General features: G+C 40.6%; 1 protein-coding gene across 2 annotated transcripts in view; it reads right to left on the bottom strand.

Moving 5' to 3' along the window:
* PTBP3 (polypyrimidine tract binding protein 3) overlaps window positions 1–26,371 on the bottom strand; it is a 256,357-nt gene extending 229,986 nt beyond the window's left edge. Inside the window, exon 1 of one of the 2 annotated variants that reach the window (XM_073591458.1) lies at window positions 26,231–26,371. Coding sequence is in view for 1 of the 2 variants with exons in the window: in XM_073591444.1 (XP_073447545.1) it covers window positions 26,231–26,234 (4 nt within the window). In the remaining variant the exon portion in view is untranslated. The remainder of the gene's footprint in view (window positions 1–26,230) is intronic. The other variant, XM_073591444.1, reaches the window with a different exon arrangement.
* Window positions 26,372–26,740: the final 369 nt, after the last annotated feature.

Below are 26,740 nucleotides of genomic sequence, written 5' to 3'. Positions count from 1 at the left end.
TTTAGTTCCATTTTAGGTCTAACAAGATTCACGATTATAAAAAGGAGTAATTACTTCTGGGTAATACGTTTTTTTTTGGGTTTTTTTTAGAAGTGATTACATTTCCTCTTTTCTCAGCTGCGTAAGAGCTGGGGGAGGAGAAGCAACAGCACACTGAACTTTCCAGTGACTGGCTATGCAGTGGGGCATGTCAGGGCAAGTGTTATCATTGGAGGAGAGCAGGCTGAGTTCCCAGCATAGCTAGAGAACTGACTATGGTGTGTTCCCCTGCTTAGTGTGTTCAGTTTCTTAATAGAAAGGCAGAGGGACAGGCAGGAACACCAGGATTTCACACAAAAAGGAAGCAATACAAAGAGAAAAGGATACTTTTTCATACAAGTACAGCAGGCACATATCCGGAATATGAAATGCTGGGGGAACAAACAATTTAAGACCAGCATGAAGAAACATATGAACATGTCCAGAACAGATGAAAATAATCTGCTAATAATTCAGAGCATCCACAGCTTGCCACACTGGGAAGCAGGCCTGTGGAATGTAGTTTCACTGGAGTGTAATGTAACTGCTGAATACATTTAAATTTGTTGTCTGCGATTCCTCATTACATCCGTGAACCACACCAGTTCCAAATCATCCCAGAGGTCTTGACTTTGAGATGGGATAATATGTCCATTTACAGCGAGCTGCCTCAAAAGGTCTAAAGCCATTAGGCTGTAAATAGCAGAAGTTTGTTTGTGAAGGGTCTCTCCACACATAAAATATTCTAGATTAAACTTAAACAAATGCATAGCGAGGGTATCAAATTGAGCTGAAATCACATGGTGCAAGGATAGCTAAAGAAACGTTTGCTAGTAATGCGGAAGGTAGATTTGAATGCATTAAAGAAAAAAAAAAAAAAAAAGTACAGTCTGTGAGAAAAAAAGAAAAGTGTTGAATGTCTTGGTGTATTTTTAATTGATTTTTATGTAATATGCACAATATATCTTACAAATAAACATTTAGGCTCCGTTCATACATGCTGCGGCAGCGCCTCACAGCATGGGGTCCGGTGCGTCCCTGTTCACCGATTCAGGTATGAATCAGGTCCAAATTTTCGCACCTGAAAAACAGGGACCAGAAGACACACAGGACTCTTTCCCAGAGCTGCGTGAACCAGCTCCATTGAGAGCTGGTCACAGTCTCCCGTCATGCAAATTGGATGCAGGGAAACCTTGCATCCAATTTGCATATATGTGTACCCGGCCTGATTGTATGGTGCAACCATGACCGTGAATTCAAAGACTTTTTGGTTTACCAATGAGAGAAAAAAAAAAAAAAGCAGAAGCTGTACTTTTAGACTTTGTCTCTTAATGAAACTCTTTACCCTCCCCCCCTTCCTTCTAAACAAGTATAATGGTTTCGGAAAAAATTGTTGATTAAAAATGTTGTTTAACTGGATTTTTTTATCTTTTGCATATTTTTCACATAAGTGTTTCATGAAGGGTGCAACACTATAGTCAAAGAGAATGGTGGGTTTATTAATGAGAGGAAGAAAAAAAATGCAGAAACTGTTCACTTTTAGGCTGTCCTTTATTGAATTCAGGGCAAAGTAATAAGGTTTGCTGATAGCCAACCCCCAAACAAGGTATGCCTACTGACCTCATGCTCCATCCAGACTATGGAGTAAGTTCCAGTGTTGTATGATGTTGGAATTTACCCAGGTGGATGTCACTGACCCCCCCTATCAGGGCAGCCATCAGAAATTTTTGGACCCCAGCTTTAGGCCTAGGCCTGGGCCTGGGCCCCCTCCAAGCCTGACCACCAACATTCCCCAGGGTCTGCCCACAGGCCATCCTACTAAATCCGCACACTGGCCATCTCACCTGTACGCACTCAGCCCCCCTCAATCCTGTATATATGTCAGCCCCTTCACACCTGTATATATGTTTGCGCCCCCCCGTACCTGTATATATGCCAGCTCCCACACATACCTGTGTATATATATATATATATATATATATACACACACACACACATATACAGTGGGGCAAAAAAGTATTTAGTCAGCCACCAATTGTGCAAGTTCTCCCACTTAAAAAGATGAGAGAGGCCTGTAATTGTAATCATAGGTATACCTCAACTATGAGAGACAAAATGTGGAAACAAATCCAGACAATCACATTGTCTGATTTTTGAAAGAATTTATTTGCAAATCATGGTGGAATATAAGTACCGTATTTGGTCACTTACAAACAAGTAAGATTTCTGGCTCTCACAGACCTGTATCTTCTTCTTTAAGGCCCCTTTCACACTGGGGCGGTGGGGGCGTCGGCGGTACAACAGCGCTATTTTTAGCGCTGCTGTACCGTCGTTCTTGCAGCGGTATTCGGCCGCTAGCGGTTCGGTTTTAACCCCAGCTGGCGGACGAAAAAGGGTTAAATCCGCTCGTACAGCGCGGCTATAGCCGCGGTATTACCGCGGTATAGCCGCGCTGTCCCATTGATTTCAATGGGCAGGAGCGGTTTAGGAGCGGTGAATACACCGCTCCTTCCCCGCTCCAAAGAAGCGGCTCGCAGGACTTTTTTTACCATCCTGCGAGCGCACCGCTTCAGTGTGAAAGCCCTCGGGCTTTCACACTGAACAAACAGCGGAGGCTGTTTAGGGGCGGTTTTCAGGCGGTATTTTTAGCGCAATACCGCCTGAAAACCGCTCCAGTGTAAAAGGGGCCTAAGAGGCTCCTCTGTCCTCCACTCATTACCTGTATTAATGGCACCTGTTTGAACTTGTTATCAGTATAAAAGACACCAGTCCACAACCTCAAATAGTCACACTCCAAACTCCACTAAGGTGAAGACCAAAGAGCTGTCGAAGGACACCAGAAACAAAATTGTAGACCTGCACCAGGCTGGGAAGACTGAATCTGCAATAGGCAAGCAGCTTGGTGTGAAGAAATCAACTGTGGGAGCAATAATTAGAAATACACATATACACATGTATATACACACACACACACACACACACATATACACATGTATATACACATATACACACACATAATATATATATATATATATATATATATATATATATATATATATATTTCTATCTCTATCTCACCAAGACAAACCACTTTTGTTGTGCATTAAAAAATCAAGAAATAGGTTGAATATATGTAGAAAAGGTTTACAAAACGAATCAGCTCATGATTATACAGCAAGATACATTAAAAATGGGTTCACAAAACATATGGCTGAACATGAATGTAATGGCCATCTCTTGTGACTATTCTGTGCCTAGCTATAGAAGCTTGACATTTCTAGAAAGCAGACAACCCTGAAAAGCAGAACTGTCAGAAAGCCAATTCAACGTTTATGTGGCTTAACAGAACTGCAGCTGTGAGTACTTGGCTGTGCCTCCAAGAAAATGAAACATAACATTGACAGACAGGAAAAATGGGCTGATTTGGCAAGGATGATTAAACATATATATTTATTTCATTTCAGTCACATTACAATTTCATTTTTAAAAAGACACTAGAATAGGAAATTTGCAGTTTTCAAATGTGCTGAAACGTACCTTCCTGTCTAATTAAAGTGTGTAAAAAATATATATATATATATATATATATATATATATATATATATATATATATATATATATTTAAGTAAATCTAGGCAGTCAGATGGCTTGTTTCATTCACTGGCCACCTGCTGGCATTTGCTCTTGCTATTCATGGAAGTTTAAATAGTTGAAGGCAGGGGGTGAAGTCGACAAATGACAGCAAAACCAAATGAGAATTTTATTCTTTTTTTTCCTCTTTTACATTGCAATAAATGTGCAGCAAATATGGACTGTCAGAGTGAGAGGCTGCATTTTTTCCCTTTCTTTTGACTTGGTGATCTGGTCCATAACACGCTGTCTTTTAGGGTGTCTCCACTTCGCATGAGGAGCAATGGAAACACCTTATGCTCCTTTATGGAGCATTAAGAACTGAACAATCAGCAGTATTTGAGCGCTCGGTTCTCACCCTTAGAGCTGCATCCACCTAGGTAAGTATAATTCTAAAAAAAAAAAAAAACTCTAAAAACTTCTCTTTTAATGAAAACTGCATGAGAAAACAAACCGGTTTTGAGATACAAGAAGCCGATCCTTCTGCTCATTACATTAAAGGTTAAAGCCGGGTACACACAAACAATATTTTTCATTCAACCCAGCAGGTTGCACAAAAAAAACAAACAAAAAAAAAAAAACAAAACTGCCGACTCCAGTTGGAGACACTGTACTAACCATGCAAAGTTAGTCCAGCGATCTCCCCCCACTGAGCTGTTGCGTTCTGACAGGGGGACGGCCCCCCTTGCCAATACACTCTGGTCAGCGCTCTCTGCCATTGGTTGAGAGCACTGATCAGGAGTCAGTTGGCTGAGGGTTTTCCAGCATGCACGGCCGGCCTCTGTCGGACAGACCAACATACACACGGGCAGAATGTCAGCTGTTTTTTTGTTTTCTGTTTTTGGAACTGGCAAATGTCTCCCGACATTCTGCCCGTGTGTATGGGGCTTAACAGGGATGCTTTAAGCTGGGTACACACAGATTTTTTTTGCTCAATCCAGCGGGCTGAAAAAAAATTAAATAAAAATGACAGATAGATAGATAGATAGATAGATAGATAGATAGATAGATAGATAGATAGATAGATAGATAGATAGATAGATAGATAGATAGATAGATTCACCCAACTAAAAAAAGTACTAATTCAAAGTACTAACAATAATTTACAAAGATACCAACTTTAAGTGTGTCTGAATACCACTTCAGGTGCAGTCATTTTAAGAACTCCCTGTCCACCTCCTGGGTGCTAGGTGCCAATTAGTTTCCACTGGAACTGCTCAAAAAACAGCTTAAAAAGGAGTACTACACACAGGCATGCAACAGTCTTTTACTCATTATTTCATATATTAATAAATATTTTTTTTATATTAATAATATTATTATATTATTTATTAATACTCTTTATTAAATAGCCAGCAGGAACATTCCCAGGGGGTGGGCATCATGTCATCAGTACTGACCACTGCATTAAATAATAAAGTGCAGGGTGTTTTTTTTTCAGAAGCGAGGGGCAGATGTCCTGCATTCAGATTCTGTCTTCAGAAGACTGAAGACATCTTGTGGTGAAGAAGAAGAGGTACGGTAAGGACATCTCTAAACTAAAGGCAAGTTTTGAAGCTAGAGTCCCCCTCCCCCCTTTTTAAAGCTGCAACAAGGCATTTAGAAAAAAAAAAAAAAGATAGAATTGGACTTTAATTGGGCACCTAAAACTTGCCGTCAGTTCAAAGCTGTCCCTCACAGTAACTTTTTTTGACCACAAGATGACTTCAGTCTTCTGAGGATAGATAGTGAATGCAGGACATCATGGCTCTACCACTGAGTACACCAATTAAAACCCAATTCTGGGTACAGCCCAATCACACACTTTGCCTTTGTAGCTGTTATTTCTAATGGTCCTTAATGGGTGAACCCCATTTACCCATCAGTGGCTGATTTAATTAGGATCAGTCTACATATATTTTCCAGAGTACTACATTTATTTACACTCCCAGGCAAATGAAGGAAGAGCCTCTATAGATTATACAACCAGTAGCTCCTGGAAACATGTTTTTCAACATGCCAAGAAAATTTATTTAAGTCCAGCATACCTCTGTAAACGAAACTGTAAATCAGACATTAAAAGGATTACTATTCTGGCATGGAACTAAGTATTGCCAAAAAAGTATGGAATCTTAAATGGGAGCCATGATGAATGTATTATTTGGCTGTGAGGGATAGCAGAACTGGAAATCCCTGCTGTCTTAATCATTTTATCACAGCGGTGGTGTTATGAAATTTCAAACAAAAAGGTAACTGGAGAAAACCAATCCCATCTTTCCTTCTCCATATGCAGTTCAACTAGTTGAAAGGGCAGCAGTTCAACTTTTTCTTTAACTGTCATAAATCACTCCCTGCAAGTTGTGAAAATGCAGTTTATTCTATTCTTTCTTAGTAAAAAAAAAAAAACAAAACCTGTGCATTAGATTAACCACTTCAGCTCCAGAAGGTTTTACCCCTTTCCTGACCAGAGCACTTTTTACAATTTGGCACTGCGCTGCTTTAACTGGTAATTGTGCAGTCATGCAATGCTGTACCCAATCGAAATTTGCGTCCTTTTTTTCCCCACAAATAGAGCTCTCTTTTGGTGCCATTTAATCACCGCTATACACAAAAAAAAAAAAAAAAAAAAAAGGAGCGACAATTTTGGGAAAAAAAATATTTTTTACTTTTTGCTATAATAAATATCCCCAAAACATTTTTAAAAAACAAAAATTTCTTCATCAATTTAAGCCAATATATATTCTTCTACATATTTTTGGTAAAAATCAGCGTATATTGATTGGTTTGCGCAAAAGTTATAGCGTCTACAAACTATGGGAAAGATTTATGGCACTTTTATTATTATTTATTTTTTTTTTTTTACTAGTAATGGCGGTGATCTGCAATTTTTTAGCAGTATTGCGGCGGATAGATCAGACACTTTTGACACTTTTTTGGGACCATTGACAATTATACAGCGATCAGTGCTATAAAAATGCACTGGTAGGGAAGGGGTTAACACTAGGGGGCGATCAAGGGGTTAAACGCGTGTTCCCTCAGTGTGTTCTAACTGTATGGGTATAGGACTGAGTAGGAGAGGAAATATTTTGCTGTTCCTACTTACTAGGAACAAACGACATGTCTCCTCTGCTCTGACAGCACAGGAATTTGTGTTTACACACACAAGTCCCCGTGCTGGCGCTTGTGCACACGATCACCGGGTGCGTGCACCCTCTGGTGGCTCTTAAAGGAACCCTGTACCTGTAGAGTGTTTCGTGCAGCGGAGCCATTGTGCCGCAGTGTATGTACGCGAGCCAGTCGGGAACTGGTTAAAGTGATTGTAAAATCTCAAGATTTTTCACCTAATGCATTCAGGTGAAAAAACTTCTTTGCTGCAGCTGCCCCCTTTTTCTTACCTGAGCCTAATCCAGCGATGTGCACAAGCCCAGTGGTTCCACCCGCTGTCTCTGTCCTCATTGGACAAATTGATACACAGGAGCAGCCCACCCTCTTCTGGGGTGCCCGGCCGGTGCTCCTGGCTCCTCCCCTTCATCAGGTGCCCCCACGGAAAACGGCATTCCATTAGGACACCCATGTGGGTGCGCTCCTGAGTCCCGCTGCGGTGTCTATTGACACAGACCCCACCCCTCACACCCATATCACTGGATTTGATTGACAGCAGCGGGAGCCAATGGCTCTTGGTGCTATCAATTTGTCCCATGAGAACAGAGACAGCGGTTGGAGCCGCTGAGCTCGTGCACATCACTGGATCGGGCTCAGAAAAAGTGAGGAATCTGGGGGCAGCTGCAGCAAATAAGGCAAGTATAGTGTGTTATTTTTATTTTAAAAAAAATAAAAAGCGAACCTTTACAATCAATCACTTTAAGCTTAAAGAATATGTTAGCTCAACATTTAATTTTCCTTATACGAGTCTGTTGTACCATGTACTCTTTGCATTTGCATTGCTTCCTTTGTGTGAAATACTTGGTGATCCTGCCAGTCTCACTGCTTTTATAAAGATCAGTGTATTGCTGTTTCTCCACCCCAGCTCTCTAAGCCCCTTATGCAGCGAAGAACAAAAGGATCATATAAATCACTTATTTAAAAAAAAATAATGTGTTTATATATACACACACACACAAATGTTTTGCCTTTCGTATCCATTTTAGAAACTGAATGTGTTGTTTTATAAGATAAGGGTTTGCATATACTTTAAATATATGAAAACTGGGAGAACAAACTTGACTACTATGGGAAAATACTCCAAGCCAGACCTATAAACATATGCCCGTAATATTGATTGCAATTTCCTAAATTTATTTTGAGCACACTAGGCTTGGTTGGTCCTCCCCTGTCATAACAAGCATATCCAACTCCATATCTTATGGCACCAATCTAAATGAACACACCATGAATTAAAATGCCCTACTGTGCCTTTTTTTGGAACCAAATTTCTTAGCACCTCTTTCCATTGGTACTGACAGCTTGATGGAGGAGCAAGTTTGTAGAGTGTTAATGGGCACGTGGAAGGTGAGGTTTTTCCTAAAAGCTGTGATGTTAAACAGGGTGACCTCTTTGCCTCTTATTGAATAGAATTAGAAAAGTGTGTGTGTGTGTGTATCAGTCTTTAATTGTTTTATTCAATGAATGAAAAACTGAAGAAAAGGAGGAGGGGATCATCTGACTGGTTTACTGGGGTTGTTCATAATGGTTTGAAGTGACACTTATGATTCCAGTATCGAAACAGTCATGGTTTAGGCTTTTTAGGGATTTCCTATGGAAGGGAGAGGTGTGATAAGTATTTGAACACCAGAACCACTTTACCAGTTATTTTCCAGTTGTGTCACCATTCGTCATGCTCACGGAGATATTTGACACATTCTATAACCAGCCACTGTTCACTTGCTACTATGATTCATATGACACTGCCTATCCTAAAGTGAAAGTAAAGCCTCAATAATTCAATCATGTTTTCTTTTAATAACAGATATTTCGAAAATCCAGAAATATGACATTGGACCATGTCGACTTCCAACACTGCCTATCCTAAAGTGAAAGTAAAGCCTAAATAATTAAATTATATTTTCTTTTGCCTGTTTAATATACTATTGGAAGCTTGTTGTTATATCGGTTTATGAACTGAATAAAAAGCTGTTGATCTTGTTGGAAATCCAGAGATATCCTATGTACACTTCTTGTGTTATCGCAAAGTGTCCTCCTAGTTTTTTGTTGGAACTACAGAATGTTTTGATTATACAGATATGAGCATGGGATTGGTTGAGTAGTTTAGTTAAAGACACTAGGGCAGGGCTGACAACACTCAGTCCACATAAATGCTGTGTTGTCAGCCTGCAACAGGATTTAGGAGCTAAATGCATTTCTAGCAGATCAACATGTTTTTTTCTGTACTTGCATAGTTTTAATGGGACAAAACATGGGGAAAATGTACATGTATTGCAGAGATGTACTGTCTTTTTTGCCTCGACATTGGCTTTAAGTGGCTTTAACCACTTAAGTATATAAAAAGGAGGGACAATCAGCGCAAACTCAAGAACTCAAAACATGCAAGCTGAACACTATAGGAAATCACCAAGCCTAAATAAATAACGCAGAAACAAAATTAGTGCAGCGCATAAATAACAGTCTATATATAAAAAGGAGAGAATCCCTCGTGGCATGAAGAGAAGAACAATTCTTCTGTACACAATGACGTTAACCTCCAGACATGCAGATCTGCTTACCGGACAGGGTGGACCTCTTATTACAGGAGGTCAAGCACGTATATAGTTAGGAAATCCACGACTACTACAGATGTCCAATATGGCCCCGCAGGTGAGCTCTCTCTCCACCAGTAGTATATTTAGGTTTGTGCTGCCTTAAGACTCCATCTATCTGGATTTTAGGGACAGGAACAGATTCGGATAGCAGCGGGTGTCAGCGAACATGTCACCGCTGACATCCGCCGCTCCATAGGGCTGAATGGACCATCCGATCAGGTCCGCCTAAAAAACTGACAGACGGACCTGATCAGAACGCCCGTGTGAAAGGGCCCTAACGCTCTTTTATAATCAACTGTCTGCTGGACAACTGTTTAATGAATAATTAGACTCGCCTGGAGTTTAATTCTTGTTACTTAGGATTTTGTTGTCTAAAATTTGGCTTTGCGCCTAAGACTTTCATTGGGGTGTATTCATTTTTGCAACATGGTCTTAAATGAATTTGTTAGGAAAAATACTTTTTTGTGGGTGCAAATTAACAAATCTTGGTTGCAATCAATGGCCCACATTTGTGGGAGTATTTGGTAGTATAGAGTCCCATAAAAAATGTGGATTCTGAAAGGAAAGTAAAGGTTTTCTGACAAATCTGTTGGGTGTACTCCTTTATGCTGAGCACTGTATATGTACATACACCTCAATTGTACATGGGAACTAACTTCAGACAGGATGCTACTTCTAAATCGTTGGGGCTTAGCAGGTGAAGGTGCTAATTATAAAAAAATACAAGGATGGACATTAAAGCTAGTCATGGAGGACTCATTTTTTTTTCAACTAGCCCGCGGCTGGTCACAAGAAGAACAAAAAAGATTTATGGATTCTCCCATACATACAAGCAAGGTAGGTGACTTATTGTATTCTGACAGCAGGGACTCCTTGGCTATCAGAATACGCTGATCAGCACTATAGCCGATTGGCTGTAGGCGTTGATTGAGCAAATTTACCAACAGTCCCACTCGAGAGGAGTCAATCTATGGATCAACTCCTTTCAAACAGGAATGGCCATAGATGGATCAAAATGCATCCGGTCCCTGCTGAACAGTCTGAATTTCAACCTACCTATGGCCAGCACAGGAAAGGTATCTTAAAAGTAGGCATTACTAACATGAACACTAAACAAAATGTGCATATACAGGCAACTTTTTTCCTATTTGTGTGCCTGTCTGGAGATCCACCCCTATGCTTGTATAGTATATGTTCAGAAATGACCCAAACCTCCCTATCCCACTATGGAGCCTGTCCAGGACACTTATTTTTCCTTTTGACCTTGTGTCTGTAGCAAAAAAAAAAAATTCAATTACATTACTTCCTGTAATCACCAGGCTTTTATTATTCTTGTAGGGACAGCTGCTGGGAGAGGCATGCCCCCAGGACTAAATCGCCTAGGTGCCCTTTCCCTATACACAGTGTGTGGACAGGCTCCTGGAAATTAGGGCCCATTCAGACCTGTCTGTTCTTGCGAGTTGCGTTAAAGGCTGTTGTTCTGCTTGTTTGCGTGCTTTGTGTTAAGACAGCCCATTCATAAGAACAGACCAAAAACCTAAATGCAGCATTTTTGTCCAATGCAGGGCATTACAACATTTGGTAGTGCATTACTGTGCTACAACTGCATTGCTTTAGTGTGCTTGGGTACCATTAAATTGAAAGGGCCAACACACCTGTGCATGGAACGTGTGTTAACACACACTGCGGCAAAGTTCAGAATACTGCAAAGGTGTGTTTCAGCCCTAGCAGTAGCACTGTTCTGCTAGGAAAGAAATCAATGTATGCATGTGGTGGTGATAGGCTTGAGTTCTGTAGACTAGCCTTCAGCATCTTTGAGCTGAGCACCTAGGCATTAATTAGGGTTAAAATCTCTTTGCTCCTAAGAGATTTAACTCCTTGTTGTAACTGTTAAATTAGTCCTGGTGGGTCTTATTAACCCTAGTAGGTATTGTAGCAAACTAGACAGTCAACTGCATTTTAAAAAGAAACATTCATTTTGGGTCAACTTTATCCTAATTCCTAAATGTATCCTAATATGTTTGAGTGGGTGGCTTATATTTGTAATTTCATAATTCATTGTATGTATATGCTCTTTATTATAAAAATTTGAATGCAATACTTTACAAAGAATTTCCAAAGAACTATGGGTTAGCTAAAAAGACAGCAGAGCAAAATTAGCTTAAGGCAGTGGTTCTCAACCTCAGCCCTTAAGTACCCCCAACAGGCCATGTTTTCAGGTTTTCCTTTACTTTGCACAGCTGTTTTAAATCAATGACATGGTATTAATAAGAGCTATTTTATCTAAGGGAAGTTCCCAAAACATGGCTCATTGGGGGTACTTGAGAACTGAGGTTGAGAACCACTGGCTTAGGAGATTCTGACTCATCCAGTCTGTGTGAAGCTGGCCATACATGAGTAGATTTCTGTTTGAATATTTGCGTTTTTTGGAATGTTCATTTTTCTAATGGTTAGTGGGGTCAAATCGATGTTCATTTTCGTCTGTAATGATAACAAAATTTGAAGGAGCAGGATGGAAAAACTTGAACGTACTGCTAAGTGTGGTTTTTGTTCTGGAAAAATTGTGCATATTATAATAAAACCTGCTTAATTTGTCTGGTATTCCATTCAAATAACAGGTCTGTACTACATTGTAGATTTTTAAATAAATTGACTGACTAAATAATGGCAAAAAAGAATGTTCAATGAATTTTCACATGAAAATCTTACCGTGTAAGTTTAATGGAGATCCATGGTCACAACACACACTTTCATATTAGAACATCAGTGTTGTTATGACAATACAAACAAATATTATTGACAATCCAGTATAAGCTTACTTGAGAAAATCTCCCATGTTGTGAGCTCTGCTTCTTTGCTGGCCATCTCTTTCCACAACTTCCTTTATACCCTGCATGCTTTGCAGTTTCTCCTCTACTGTTTACTTTCAAATTTTTAAGGACTACATATCCCATGGTACCTTGTGCCTGAAAGCAGCAATTCCTGTATTCACTCCTCCTCTCAGCACTTCTGTAGTTCAGAAGGCAGGCTCTGTGAAATTTGTGACACAGCAGTGCCTACCCACGGGACATTGTGAATAGGTGTCATAGAATCCAAGGAAGTAAATGTGTGGGGATCTTCACAAAGTTCACAAACCTCAAGATCATTTAGGATTAAATAGGAGTAGATTAGAAATAACAATGTGCAAATATATCATTTTATTTTTCACCAAAGGTACACTTAAATATGTTAACCCAACATTTTCTATTCTGGATATATGCCTGCTGCTTGTATGAAAAAGTATCCTGTTCTTTTTGTACGTCTTCCTTTGTGAGAAATCCCTGGCATTCCTGCCAGTCCTTCTACTTTCCTATTAAAAACTGATCAGACTAAGCATGAGAGCACGGCGTGGTCAGTTTTCTGGTTGTGATGAGAACTCAGTGTGCTCTTTTCCAATGTCCTCACACACCCCCTTGCACACCCATTCACTGGGAAGACCAGTGTGCTGCTGTCTATCCTCCCCAGCTCTCCAAGCTCTTTATGCAACAGAGAACAGAGAGTATGTGATCACTTATAAAAAGATATTTTTTAATATGTATACTCAAATGTTTTGCCTTTTATTTACTATTTTAAGCTGAATGCATTGTTTTACAAGGCGAGGGTTCACATATACTTTAAATTCCCCCTTCATCTAACGATCCCTGTAATCAAAAAGCTCTTTTGAACACATGGTAGTGCCTCTGGCTTCAATATTCTGAATCACTTTTCCGGAACAAGCAAACAGCAGGCAAAATCACAGCAAAGACTAAAATTTTTGATTTGCATACTTGTTCTTAGTTAGTGACATTAAATACTAGTGAGGCCTTGAGATCAGCAGGGAGGCCTGGCAACTAGAATGATGATAAAGGAGGTGAGCAATGGCAGCCTTCATGTTCCCTCAGTACAGGTTTCCTTTAATTATGTTGCACAGAACACGTCTGAAACAGTTCCTGATATATACAGGCCTTGTAAAGACGATGTTTAACCGCAAAAAAAAAAAAAAAAAAATATTCATGGTAGGCAGCTCCTCAGTCTGTAAAATAAATATTTTCTATTCAAATACATAGATCGTTTAGATGAAAAGATCTGGATTTTTTTTACCAGTAGCAACAAGTAGAAGATACAAATAAACACAGCCTGCAATAAGAGCTAGCACCCCAGGCACTTACAGGCTGGCTTTTACAACATGTAGAGCCTTGTTCATTGCAGACAGGGATGTCAGCTTAACCCTGGGGTCATCGGTGGAATCAAAGCTTGATCCTGTATGTCTCAAAGTACTTTGATAACTTCTGCTTAACTGGAAGGAGGACAAACAACTCTCCACAACAGGAATGTATTTTCTTTTGAAATGAAGAACAGTGAGATTATCGCAGATCCAGAAGATAGGGTGGATATGTTGTCAAAATGGGTTTCCTGAAAAATTGACCACGCGGCTGCCAGTTGTAACAGTTGGCACAACCTCCAAAACACTTGTGACCAGGGGCAGTCAGAGCCAGTAAAGTGGTATGCCACCAATTACTTGTCTACAGTAACAGGGGATTATGGGAAAGAATGAAGAGGCAGAAGCCCTGGAGGTTTTTCCGTCTACAAGTTAGCAGTGATTGAGAGGGTTTTCCCCTTTTTCAAAAAAATGTAAAGCATTATAGTTTATACAGGGCAATGTCGTTCTACACAAAGGCAACAAAAGTGCGACCCTTGTCCAACAAAGCTACAATCTGAACAATTACTCCAGTTAGTGGAGTAACCGTTATGGTTAAATCTTTTTTGTTCTTTTGATGTGCCATATTGCCTCTAGATACACAAGGTCTTGCTAAAATCTTTTGATGAAATGAGTCAAGCAGCTGTACATTACCAATTGTGCTGTTGTCATTGGATATGCTTTTCTGGTTTTCAAAGTGACTCTGTCCCTAATGTAAATTTGCAGGTAAATGCATACATTTAAATGATTTTAATACTTACGTTCCGTGTTTTCTCTTTCCTAAAAGCATATGTAAACCCAACATTTCATATTCCTGATCTGTGCCTGCTGTACCATGTATGAAAAAGCATCCTGTTTTCTTTGAATTGCTTCCTTTCTGACCACAACGTACTCCTAAACCCTGCATTCTGAGCACAACGCACTCCTAAACCCTGCATTCTGCACACAACGCACTCCTAAACCCTGCATTTTGAGCACAACGCACCCCCAAACCCTGCATTCTGAGCAGAACGCACCCCTAAACCCTGCATTCTGAGCAGAACGCACCCCTAAACCCTGCACTCTTGTAATACTTATTTTTGTGAGTAAAAATATTTTATCATTGGCTTATTTTTTGGTCTGTTTTTTTTTTTTGGGGGGGGGGGGGGGCACATGGTGATCTTTGACTTCATCAGTGTTGTTCAAGTAGATCTTCATATATCGAAAGTTGCCTACCACTGAACTAACTGGTACTGAGCTCATTAACAACAAAACCTGTGGTCCTTTGCCTTCTCTAAGCAAAACTTATTTGTGTTTTGGTGGTGGAAGCTAACAGAATATGCAAAGAACTGCAGTTTAACCACTTCAAGACTGCCCACCACTCTACTGCTTACCAGTACGTTGTTTCTAGCACTAGATACTGTGGGCGCATGCTCGCTGCACGGATGGGGAGCCAATCCGTGGGTCGGACGGACCCGATGTTCGCCGGTCACCCGCGATCGCTCCTCAGAGAGGCAGAACAGGGATCTGCCTATGTTCTGACAGGGAAGTACACAGATCTTCTGTTCCTAGTAATCAGGAACAGTGATCTCTGTTCTTCCTGTCAGTCCATCCCCCACACAGTTAGAAAAACACACTTACCCTTTGATTACCCCTGATGTTAACCCCCTGCTTGCCAGTGTCATTTACACAGTGATCAGTGCATTTTTTTAGCATTCAGGCCCGGACTGGCCATAGGGCACACCGGGCATATGCCCGGTGGGCCGGGGCTGCCGGGCCACATGTCAATATCGGGCCTGACTGACTTCCTGGGCAGCTGCTTGAGCCGGCCCTGCTCACGCGCTGCCGGCCTCTCCGCGGCCGGCTCCGCGGAAAGGGCCGCATCCATGTCTATCTGGCCGGGGTCACCAGTCCCCACCGCCCACTCCCAAGGCATCTGGGCTGCTCAGTGGGTCGGAGCCGCTCACCCGGCCTCACCACGGTCAGCTCCGCGGCCGTCCTACTATTCAGTGCAGGGGGCGGAAATGAAGGGGTCAGGTGACCATGAAGGGGGAGGAGCTGCCTGGAGGAATCCCCTTCTGCCTGATGTCGGAAAGGTGTATCTGCAGCCACAGATATCAGGGCCTGGACAAGACTGCTAGAAAGTAAGTGATGCCAGCCTGCCTCTTTGCAAAAAAAATTTGTTTTACACACAGCATGATGAGAGCACTCAGGTAGTTCAGCATCACTCTTTACTGTGTAAAAGAGACCACTAACCAGACCAAATCATGCTCTCATCATGCTGTGTGTAAATGCAGGTGTAAAACATTGTGTGAGAGAGGGACAGTTCTTGGGCCCAAAAGGTGTCCTGAATTTAAAGTGTATATATGCTTTTTTTTTTCTTTTGTGTTTGTAATTGTGATATATTTAGTACTAGCTGGCTGGGTAAGTTCAGTGTTAGCAAAAAATCATACATACACTTTAAATTCAGGACACCTTTTAGATTATATTATATAGAATTGTGGGTAATATATTTTTAATGTGCCCTAAAATTCACTGTTATCTCTTAGCCTGGGTTCACGCTAGATGTGGTGCGAATTCACAGCAAATTTGCTGTGGTTTCAGCACTGCATCTAAAATCGCAACCTGTCCATGTGAACCAATTGCAAAGTGTATGTCAAGTTAAAAACACCCGGCAATCGATTTGCAAAATGCAGAGCAGTTTGCCAAATCAGATCGCATGGGTGTGAACACCCATGCATTCTGATTCTGGTGTGGACAATAAAGGGTTCTGTACCAGTTTGATGTGAATGCAGTGCGATTTGAGCCATACAAATCCATGGCTCAAATCACACCCCAGAGACACCACATGTAATTCACACAGGAACGTGCTGTGATTCCTGTGCGAATTACACGTGGTGTCTCACACTGCAGTAGTGTGAACCCGGGCTGAAGCCTTAAAGCCAGCTGCAGCATTCCCCTTGGCAGGGGTGAGCTTAGGTGTGTTTGGATCCTAATCTGAACCAGTGGCAGCTGGTGCTCAAAATTTTTGGGGGGCGCAAACAAACTGAAAAAAAAAAACATCAAATCAATGCAGCTACTGTGCCCATCAATTGCCGCCACTGTGCCATCAAACGCAGCCTCTATGCCCATCAAACGCAGCCACTGTGCTCATCAAACACAGCCACTGTGCCCATCAATTGCCGCCACTGTGCCCATCAATTGCCACCACTGTGCTCATCAATTGCCGCCACTGTGCCCATCAATTGCCACCACTGTGCCCATCAATTGCCACCACTGTGCCATCAATTGCCGCCACTGTGCCCATCAATTGCCGCCACTGTGCCATCAAACGCAGCCACTGTACCCATCAATTTCCGCCAGTGTGCCCATCAACTGCTGCCAGTGTGCCCATCAACTGCCGCTACGAGCCCATCAACTGCTGCTACTGTGCCCACCAATTTCTGCCAGTGTGCATCCCCCGCCCGCCACTTACCTGTCTCGGTGGGGCAGCGGGTCACGGTGGCGATGTCCTCCACGCTTGATGTCTTCTCCCATCCTCTGCTATGATTGGACGCCTGATAGGCGCCGTCCAATCACAGCACCTGTCATGTCAGCCAATCAGGTGACAGACAGATAACAGACCCGAGCACCTGATTGGCTAAGAAGTGGTTCAGTGTTAGGATATCAAATGACACAACGCTGAGTGAACAGCAAACGCCCAGCATGGCGCCCCACTGTTCAACTTTTTGGACGCCTATTAGAGACTATGGCTCTAATAGGCTCTAATATATTAGAGCCTATGGCTCTAATCAGCTGCTTTCAAAAAACACCTCCGCCGCTGTAATTTAGGTGCCCGGCGCCCGAAAAGGGGTTAGGCACCTGAGTAGGGGGTGGCAGCGGTGACCATAGATAGATAGATTCATTGTTGGTTAAATAACAAACATTTCATGCTTCGCTTATCTGTATTAAAAAAAATACAAAATGGGCTGCTCAGCCTAAAATGCCCGGGCCTATTTTTTGTCCCAGTCCGGGCCTGTTAGCATTGATCACTATATTGGTGTCACTGGTCCCCAAAAAGTGTCACTTAGGGTCGGATTTGTCCGCCGCAATCCCGCAAAAATATAAATAAATAAAAAATTAAAAAGTCCATAAATCTATATCATCGTTTGTAGACACTATAACTTTTGGGCAAACCAATCAATATACGCTTATTGGGATTTTTTTTTTAACCAAAAATATGTAGAAGAATACATATTAGCCTAAATTGATGAAGAATTTTTTTTTTTGGATAGCATAGCAGAACATTTAAAAATTGTTGTTTTTTTGTTTATGGCGCAAAAAATAAAAACCGCAGAGGTGATCAAATACCACCAAAAGAAAGCTCTATTTGTGTGAAAAAAAAAAAAAAAAGACATCAATTTTATTTGGGTACAGCGTCACAACGCGCAATTGTCAGTTAAAGTAACGCAGTGCCGTATCACAAAAAATGGCCCGGTCATTAAGGGGGTAAAACCTTCCGGGGCTGAAGCGGTTAAAGCCGTATTAAACCCAAAAACAAACATGTATTATATTGCAGTTTACCGATTCTTAGATGTGATGGCTGCATTATTTTTCTTTTTTAGGCTCGCTTTCTTTTATTTCATCTTTTGTTCCAGCCAGAAAGTCTGTTTTTTAACAGAACACGTTTTCTTGCAATTACAGGGACCAGACAAACCATATACCACTGATTGGGGGGTGCTTACAATGATTGACTTATTTACGTAAACCATTTATCCCAAAAGGTAAAAAACTGTTTGCTGTAACTGCTTGTAAGGGTTAGCTGGAGTTTGGTTTTAATGTCTTTTACAGAGACAGCATTATGCAAATTTTTCTTGGCATAATCTTGGCATAAACTATTAACGCAATCTTTAAATCCTCATTAAACCCTTACCTCTTTCTAAACGCACTCACTTCTACATTTAAGAAAGGAAAAAAAGAGTAGATATGGCGCCGTTCCAGACCTGATGGATTTAGGTGTGTACTGCTCCCTTGAATGGGAGGAAGGTATTTAAGGTGGGGAAGAGAAATGATGTAGGTAGTTCCTATTGAATGGGTGTCTTCTAGCCAAAAACAAATGCACAGTAAAACTGTGCTCATTAATGTGAAACCAAATTATAAACTCCTGAGTGTGAATGGGTGTCAGGCTGTATACCTGACCCAATATAAAAGTGCAATGTGTAAGATAACCCAACTTGTTTTATATATATCATAAATAAATAAAAATATGAAATAAATAAGAAGTAAAGTGCAATAATTCCTAATCGTTACTATGCATGTACAATAACCATATAAACAATATATACAAAGTAGAATCAATAGTGCAAAAATAAAGTGCTGGTGTGAAATAGACAGGTGAACATCTGACTGATATATGCAATTGGGTTATAAGGTGCTATTGTAATGGTGAAGGGATCCGTTTATACTCTGGTGGGCTTTTCAATGAACAAACATTCAGTGCATGCCTTATTCGTGCTCCTATAGTGACTACACTCACCACTTCACCCCCTCTTGGGGTCTCCCCAGGGCGGAGTCAGCATACATCCTTGCATCACTTCCTGTTACAGAGGCTTGTGTCAGCAATATATGCTTTTTTTATCCTTATCGAATGTGAGTACCTTTTTTAAGCGTTTGCACCAATAAACAAGTTTTTCATACAGTATTACGCTATGTGGGCTCCCTCTTTCTCTTTTCATAATGGAATCTCCTCATAGTCTACATTAAGGACGGAGTTACCCTGCATTGCTACACAGTGGCATATACTGTGGATGTGTGAGACCCCAAGAGGGGGTGAAGTGGTGAGTGTAGTCACTATAGGAGCACGAATAAGGCACGCACTGAATGTTTGTTCATTGAAAAGCCCACCAGAGTCTAAACGGATCCCTTCACCATTGCAATAGCACCTTATAACCCAATTGCATATATCAGTCAGATGTTCACCTGTCTATTTCACACCAGCACTTTATTTTTTCACTATTGATTCTACTTTGTATATATTGTTTATATGGTTATTTTACATGCATAGTAACGATTAGGAATTATTGCACTTTACTTCTTATTTATTTCATATTTTTATTTATTTATGATATATATAAAACAAGTTGGGTTATCTTACACATTGCACTTTTATATTGGTCAGGTATACAGCCTGACACCTATTTACACTCACAATTTTGCATTCTATTGCAAATCTATGGGAAAGCAAAACCCTCATAAAGCATGTCAGTTACAGGTTGGGAAGAGATCAACTGCAGCTCAAAAATACTTCTTAAAGTGGTTGTAAAGGCAGAAGTTTTTTATTTATCTTCATGCATGAAGAAAAAAAAACCCTTCTATTTGTAGCAACCCCCCCCCCCCCATACTTACCTGAGCCCCATCTCTATCCAGCAATGTGCACAAGTGGGAGGGAGGGGCCAGGAAGCATCTGGGCTGCTCTGTGCAAAAACACTGCACAGAGGAAGGAAGTATAACATGTTTTGTTTTTCCCCTTTAAAAATAACACATGAGACTTTACAGTCACTTTAAACTCTCAATGGTCTCAGGAGCATCCAAAACTGATGTTAGACTGATGCCATTGGCACAAGCCTTAAAGTGATACTAAAGTCTGTTTTTTGCTTTAAAAATAATAAAAATGTTATACTTACCTCCTCTCTGGAGCTGCTTTTACACAAAGCAGCCCTGATCCTCCTCTTCTTGGGCCCCTATTCGATGCTCCTGGCCCCTCCCTCCTGTCTAGCAGCCTGCTCCCGGCCCTGTTCCCTCTCTCTCCTGATTGGCTAACTGACTTTGATTGACAGCAGTGTGAGCCAATGATGCCGCTACTGTGTCTCAGCCAATCAGGAGAGAGAGTCCAGGAGGGCCGAGGCACTCGCGGACATCGCTGTATAGAGATGGGCTCAGGTAAGTATTGGGTGGGGGGTTGTACCCAAGTTGATCGAAGCAGCCAAGATTCGAACCGTGTATGGCCAGCTTAATTGTTGTTGGCAGCTTAGGTCCTTTTATTAGATTACTCCTTTCTGGCTCTGGTCATCTAGCCTGATGCAAATCTTCATTCTATATGACACAATCCAAGAAATGTACTTTTGTAACCTGGGCAGGTGTCTAGTATTCCCAGGACAACAGGTTTGGGTCCATGTGAACACACCAGTACTTGCATTTTCAAGCTCATACTGACATATTAGCAATCAACTGCATGTGAGTTCAGTTCAACAGGTTAATGTCCATGCTGACAAACCAACACCAATCACAAGCCAGTCTAACAGGTTCAGGTCAATGCTGAAAGACAAGCACCAACAACTTCAGGGTCAACCCTCAAAGACCAGTAATACCCTCAAGCAAGTTTAACAGGTTCAGGTCCATGCTGACAGACCAGAACCAGACACACATTTTGAACCTTTGGTAAATTAGCATTTCTGTGAAACCTGGATAATTGTTTTTTGCACTTATATGGTTTTAAATGAAACCTGTACGTATAAGAACTACTGGAGCCATCAATGCTGTCCTACAGAATAAAACAAACACTCCACTAGTGAAGTTAGAGAAATCAGAACTATATTACTGCTTTAGGTCTGTGAAGCCGTGGGTTCAGCATACCAACCAGGCAACTTGTAAAATGAGAGTTCAGACAGTTTTGAGCAGCTCAGCTTCAGTTTGGGAAGGTTAAGCACAGGTGCTAATAGAAGATTTGAATGTCATGTTCAATTTTTACATACAGTAGTTATATTTTTCCATAGTTACATTGGTCCAGCTTGGACCAGTGTAAGTAGGTATGTGTCTTAATTGTGGGATCTCCATGGAAGCTGGAAATCACTGTAGTAGACACCACTACTACAGTGATCTCAGCGATGAGATAGGGGGGTGTAGGCGCCACCAGATGAAGACCTCACACTAAGTGAAAAGTCCAGTTGTATAAATAAATGTTACTTACAGTCATTCTCTATTGATATGGTGAATGAATCTTTGATATGATGATACGTTTTTTTTTACCTTATTTATTTTTACTCTTCTTGTTGCTTTGTTGTATTTACCTGTATATTTCTAGATTTATGGTAATTCATTTTAGAGTAATTACCATTCGTAGTATCATCTAATTTCAGACTTCTTAGAATGTAGTGATAAATAAATTCCCTATATTCGGCACCTTGCCAGGAACCGGGACCCTATGGCAGGTCTGCCACTATATGTAGAGCAGCTCAACCCCCCCCCCCCCCCCCCCCACAGTAGCCTGAAGAAAGAGCATGCATGCCCCTAGGAGGCTCAAACACGTCGCTTACTGGCATCCCGGTGACTCACCCATACGTTGCGGACTACGCCGCACTCCCACATCATTTTGAAAGAGCATAGTCAGATTCTTGGTTTCTCCATCCTTGCGGCAGCGGCCCCTGAGGTCAACATCTGCAGCATTGTCCTGGTTCTAATACTCAATGATGAGCCAGTTTTTAATCCATGAAATGTGAGTGGCCAATTTTTTGCGTTTTGTGTCTGATAAACCTACCCATCTGTCTGCACTTAGAGGCACTTTTCTTCTTTCTTTATCTGCTACTACAGTGATCTCCACTAGCTTCCGGGTCCCATGTGGCTGCCCTGCTGCATTCTGAACACTGGAGGTCGCTCTCTCAGCATGGGCACCATTCAGGGATCACTGAGCATTTTCTCAATGCAAAGTTTTCTCTGATTGGATGAGGTCAAAAGACATGGCGTTGATGTCTCCACCTTGTCCAATCAGAGAACACTTTCCATTCATTGAGAAAATGTAAGGGGCTCTCTGAAAGGCGCCTGTGTTGAGCTGTAAGCAGCAGGGCAGTCATTTGGCATGGGACCTAGAATTTAGAGATGCCTACTACAGTGATTTCCAGCTTCCACAGGTATGGACTAACGTAACTATGCTAAAATAGAAAAACTTTAGCTTTAAACAAGCTGTTAAACTTGAGCACTACTTGAAGCTTGTTAAAAGCCTGAAGAATCCTGGTAGCACCTTCTTTAGGCCGGGTTCACATATGTGCGGCCGCAGTTCCCAGCACGGGGTCTGGCGCATTTCTCTTCACTGGTTCAGGTGTGAATCAGGTCAGAATTGTTGCCCGAATTCGCACCTGAACCAGACCCAAACATGCACAGGATCCTTTTGGAATGCGGACCGTGGCCACCCCGGACCTGTGCGAACCAGCTCCATTGAGAACCGGTCACACTCACATCATGTGAATTGGATGCGGGGAAAACCCACATCCAATTTGCACATATGTGAACTCGGCCTTAAAGACATCAAAATTGCATGAAGCTTGACAAAAGCTTCACAAATGTTTTGCAAGAGTTTGCTGTAAATGCTGCTCTAACACAAGCTACAGCCAAGTAAAGAAGCCCTTTAGTTTGGGGCATATTTTGCTTTATGTATACAAGAATTCTTGCAATGATGCCTATTTTGAGAGACTGGTCTAGATTTTGAGAGACTAAACTAGAATGATTAAATTTATAAAAATATTCAATATGCACTCTGATAGGGTCCGGTCCCCATAATGTCAGCATATGAAAATAAAAAGGAAAGATTAAATACAAATTGGAGATGTAAATCAGTGAGCGATTTGCTTTCATTTTGAAGCCTGCAATGATATCTAAATATGAGCAAATGTGTGAAGCCCTTAGCAATCAATCTTTACAGATCATTCCAATGTCTAAAAGGTTTCCTCTGCCATACACAGCTAACAAAAATTAAAACAAGAGGCAAAGCAAAAAAATACAAAGGCAATAAGCAAAATGTCAGCTGTCATTTTTCTACCGCAGGTTAAATAATCATGAAACCGGATATTATGCTAGCTGCTTCTTTGCTTCAATCCTTATACTTTAGTACTCTTAAATTATCTAGTTCAGTAGTTATTTAAAAAATGGAAACCACAAAGAATTTACTTAAGTGTAACAACCCAAAAATGAAACAAGATTGCTTGTTGGTTGCTAAGTGTTACAGGACTTCTAACATTATATAACATGAAATAAGCCTATAGATGTAGTGCTGCACTTGAAGATGGAGCCATTAAAGAATAGCCACCCTTGTGTTAGAATACTGTAGACTACAGGGCATGATGAAATACACTTAGTCCCCCCATCAAATGCTGCTCATCAGTAGTAAATATTAGATCTGTAACTACTTTCATCTCTCTTCTGGATATTGGCACCTTTATGGCCTTCAATCATCTATCAGCCACAATTATTACATATTTCCAGTAACAAAATAAAAAGGAAGAGACAGTAAAAAGCAATTACATTTGCCTCAATAGCAATCAAAAAGGCATCCTTGATAGATTTCCATCCCAAATGGTATGATTTGGTCTCTTGAAAAATCAGGAAAGAGTTCTGGTTGTAATCAACAAAATTGCCGCGTATATGGTCTGCAATATTCTCCTAAATTTGTGCTAGGCACACAGCAATTTTCAAGCAATTGCAAAATAACTAACAGTATCGAAGCAACCTACAGTTTAGCTTATTTCCCTGAGTTGATAAAAACGGTTGGCAGTACGCTGCATTTGCTCGTTTGATCACGCTGGTTCAAATTGCCTGAGAATTGAATGTGACCAACCTAAAACTACTTTTGGGACCAACAAAGCATAACTGGCTCAATTCCACTAAAGGTGGGAAAGCTATGACAAGTTGGGAAGGTATACCATAAAATATACATAAAAATAAATAAAAACAACCTAGTATTGTGGTGGCTTTGACAATGGCGTTATTTAAAGGGACTGAAAAACGGATCTTGTAAAGCTTTCCGTGTAAAGGCTATTACTTTTGCAAAGCTACCACTACCTTCTGTTTATATAACACAGCAGAAAGGAAAGAAGCCTATGCAATACTTCCACATCAACATGCACCTTGGTGGATAATAGAATCAACAGGAATTAACAGTAAACACCTCTTGGTAGGGTAATTCAGTCTGTAATTGCACCAAACTAATTTGCTATATAAAAAGCAAGTGCTATACTTGTCCACAACCACACAGGTGTGACTCTACAACAGGGAGGGGCCGCTTCCACCTCTTCAACAAACAGGATCACATGTTTTTTTTTTTTTCCATGATAGACTGATCTAAGAGGAAAAGCAGTTACCACTCCTAACACATGACAAATATTAGATCAATATATAAAGTATTATAGATTGAAAAAGCAGCCACCACTCCTAACCACATTTAAATCAATGTGAGCATAATGTATAATTTATGACTGACTGGATCTAGGAGAAAAAGCAGCCAACACTCCTAAAACACAACTAAAATGAAAAAAAAAACAATGCAAGTATATTCTATATTTTATGATAGCCTGATCAGATCTAATGGTGGCCATGCATGCTTCAACCCCCCCCCCCCCCCCCAATCAAAACAATTTAATCAGAAAAATTGAAAAGCCATAACTTCCGTTCTGTTTTAGACTCAATTTCGATTAGATTCAAACCGAGTCAATTGGTCAGGGTGGATAAAATTATCAATCGTTTTTCAAATCGATCGGCAGCACCAAGATACTTTGTTCATCAATACAATCGTATTTTGCGCACTCCGATTATGAGACGACATGGTGGAAATAGAGATGCGACCAATGACTTACGATCGTAAGTTACGCTCACATCTTAACTATCGATTTGAATTCCACCTTCCTGTGTGTGTGGCACATCGATTGAATAGGTTGTCGATTATGGATCCCTACTGGAAAGGAAACTGATCATATAGCGAAGCGTCTATGGTCACCGTTAGAGAAAGCACAGTCAACACTTCTAAACAGATTTTTTATATATATATCTATATATATATATATATATATATATCTATATATCTATATCTATATATGTAATATATTTTATTACTACTTCTGCTTAGAAGTGTTGACTGATTTTTCTCTTGGATTTGATCAGTCTATCACAAATATATATATATATATTCATTCTCTTACAGTGATTTCATATTTCAGCTTTGTTTAGAAGTGTTGACGGATCAGATCTAAGCAAACATTCTATTACTAATAAAAAATGTACAATTTTTTTTATTAGTAATAGAATGTTTGCTTAGATCTGATCCGTCATCACTTCTAAACAAAGCTAAAATATTAAACCACCGTAAGAGAAGGAATATATATATTTTTGATAGACTGATCAGATCTAAGAGAAAAATCAGTCAACATTTCTAAACATAAAATAAAATCAACGTGAGTATAATATATGTTATTTGTGATTGACCGATTGGATCTATACTAAAAAAAAGGAAATCAATCTTCCTAAACACAACTGAAAATAGGAGATCAATGTAAGAATACACAGTACAGTCTCTACATCAGTTTATAATGGAATAAAAAGGGGGATTCATCCTGTAGTCTATGCAATAACTACTAAGAACTAATGTATTTCAAGGGAACCAGTGTAAATGCAGACCTTGTATTCCAAACTTATAAAAAGGGATGTTTAAAAAGCTATGATTTATTATGAAAACATCACCCTACTAAACAGAGAGGTTTCCAAACACATACACACCCGCCAACCCCTAGAGGGATGATCAAAGCAGATCATTTGAGGGTGAAGCACTGAGCACAAGGCACTATCAAGTCTGATCTCCTACTGAGATGCCTTCCTAGGTGACATGGATTCCCTCTGGCTCAAGGGACTCACTTACCCATCCATGGCCTGGAGGACGAGGGGGAAAAAAAATAAAAGAGAGAGATAGAGGGAAGGTGGAGAAGCAGAGAGCAGAAGAGAGACCAGTGCAGAGAAGAGGGAAGAGGCGGAGGGAAGAAGGAAGGGAGATGATTGAAGAGGAGGAGGAAAGGAGGAGGACAGAGAGAGAGAGAGAGAGGTGCCACAAGACAAGAGGAGGTGGGGGAGTTAGGTCTTTAACAGCTTCGCTGCCAGAGAAACCTACTTTATACACTCACCATCACTCAACTGATGCACGACACATCCCAGCTTAAAGCTGAACTCCTTATTACAAATAGGCATTCATTCATTAGAACATTTTTTTTTTTTTTTTTTTTTTTTAATGCAATTTGGATTTGGCACCTAATATCAGACTGCTGTAATGCCTTGCATTTAGGCTAACTATACATAATACAATTTAGATTGTACAATCTTCTTTAGATCTACCACCAGCTATGTAGTGCAAGGGATTTGAGAGTATGTGAATGGA

Source organism: Aquarana catesbeiana, linkage group LG01 (assembly GCF_042186555.1).
Source record: "Aquarana catesbeiana isolate 2022-GZ linkage group LG01, ASM4218655v1, whole genome shotgun sequence".
Taxonomy (NCBI): Eukaryota; Metazoa; Chordata; class Amphibia; order Anura; family Ranidae; genus Aquarana; species Aquarana catesbeiana.
Note: the sequence above shows the minus strand (reverse complement) of the source record. Positions and strands in the feature narration are given on the sequence as shown.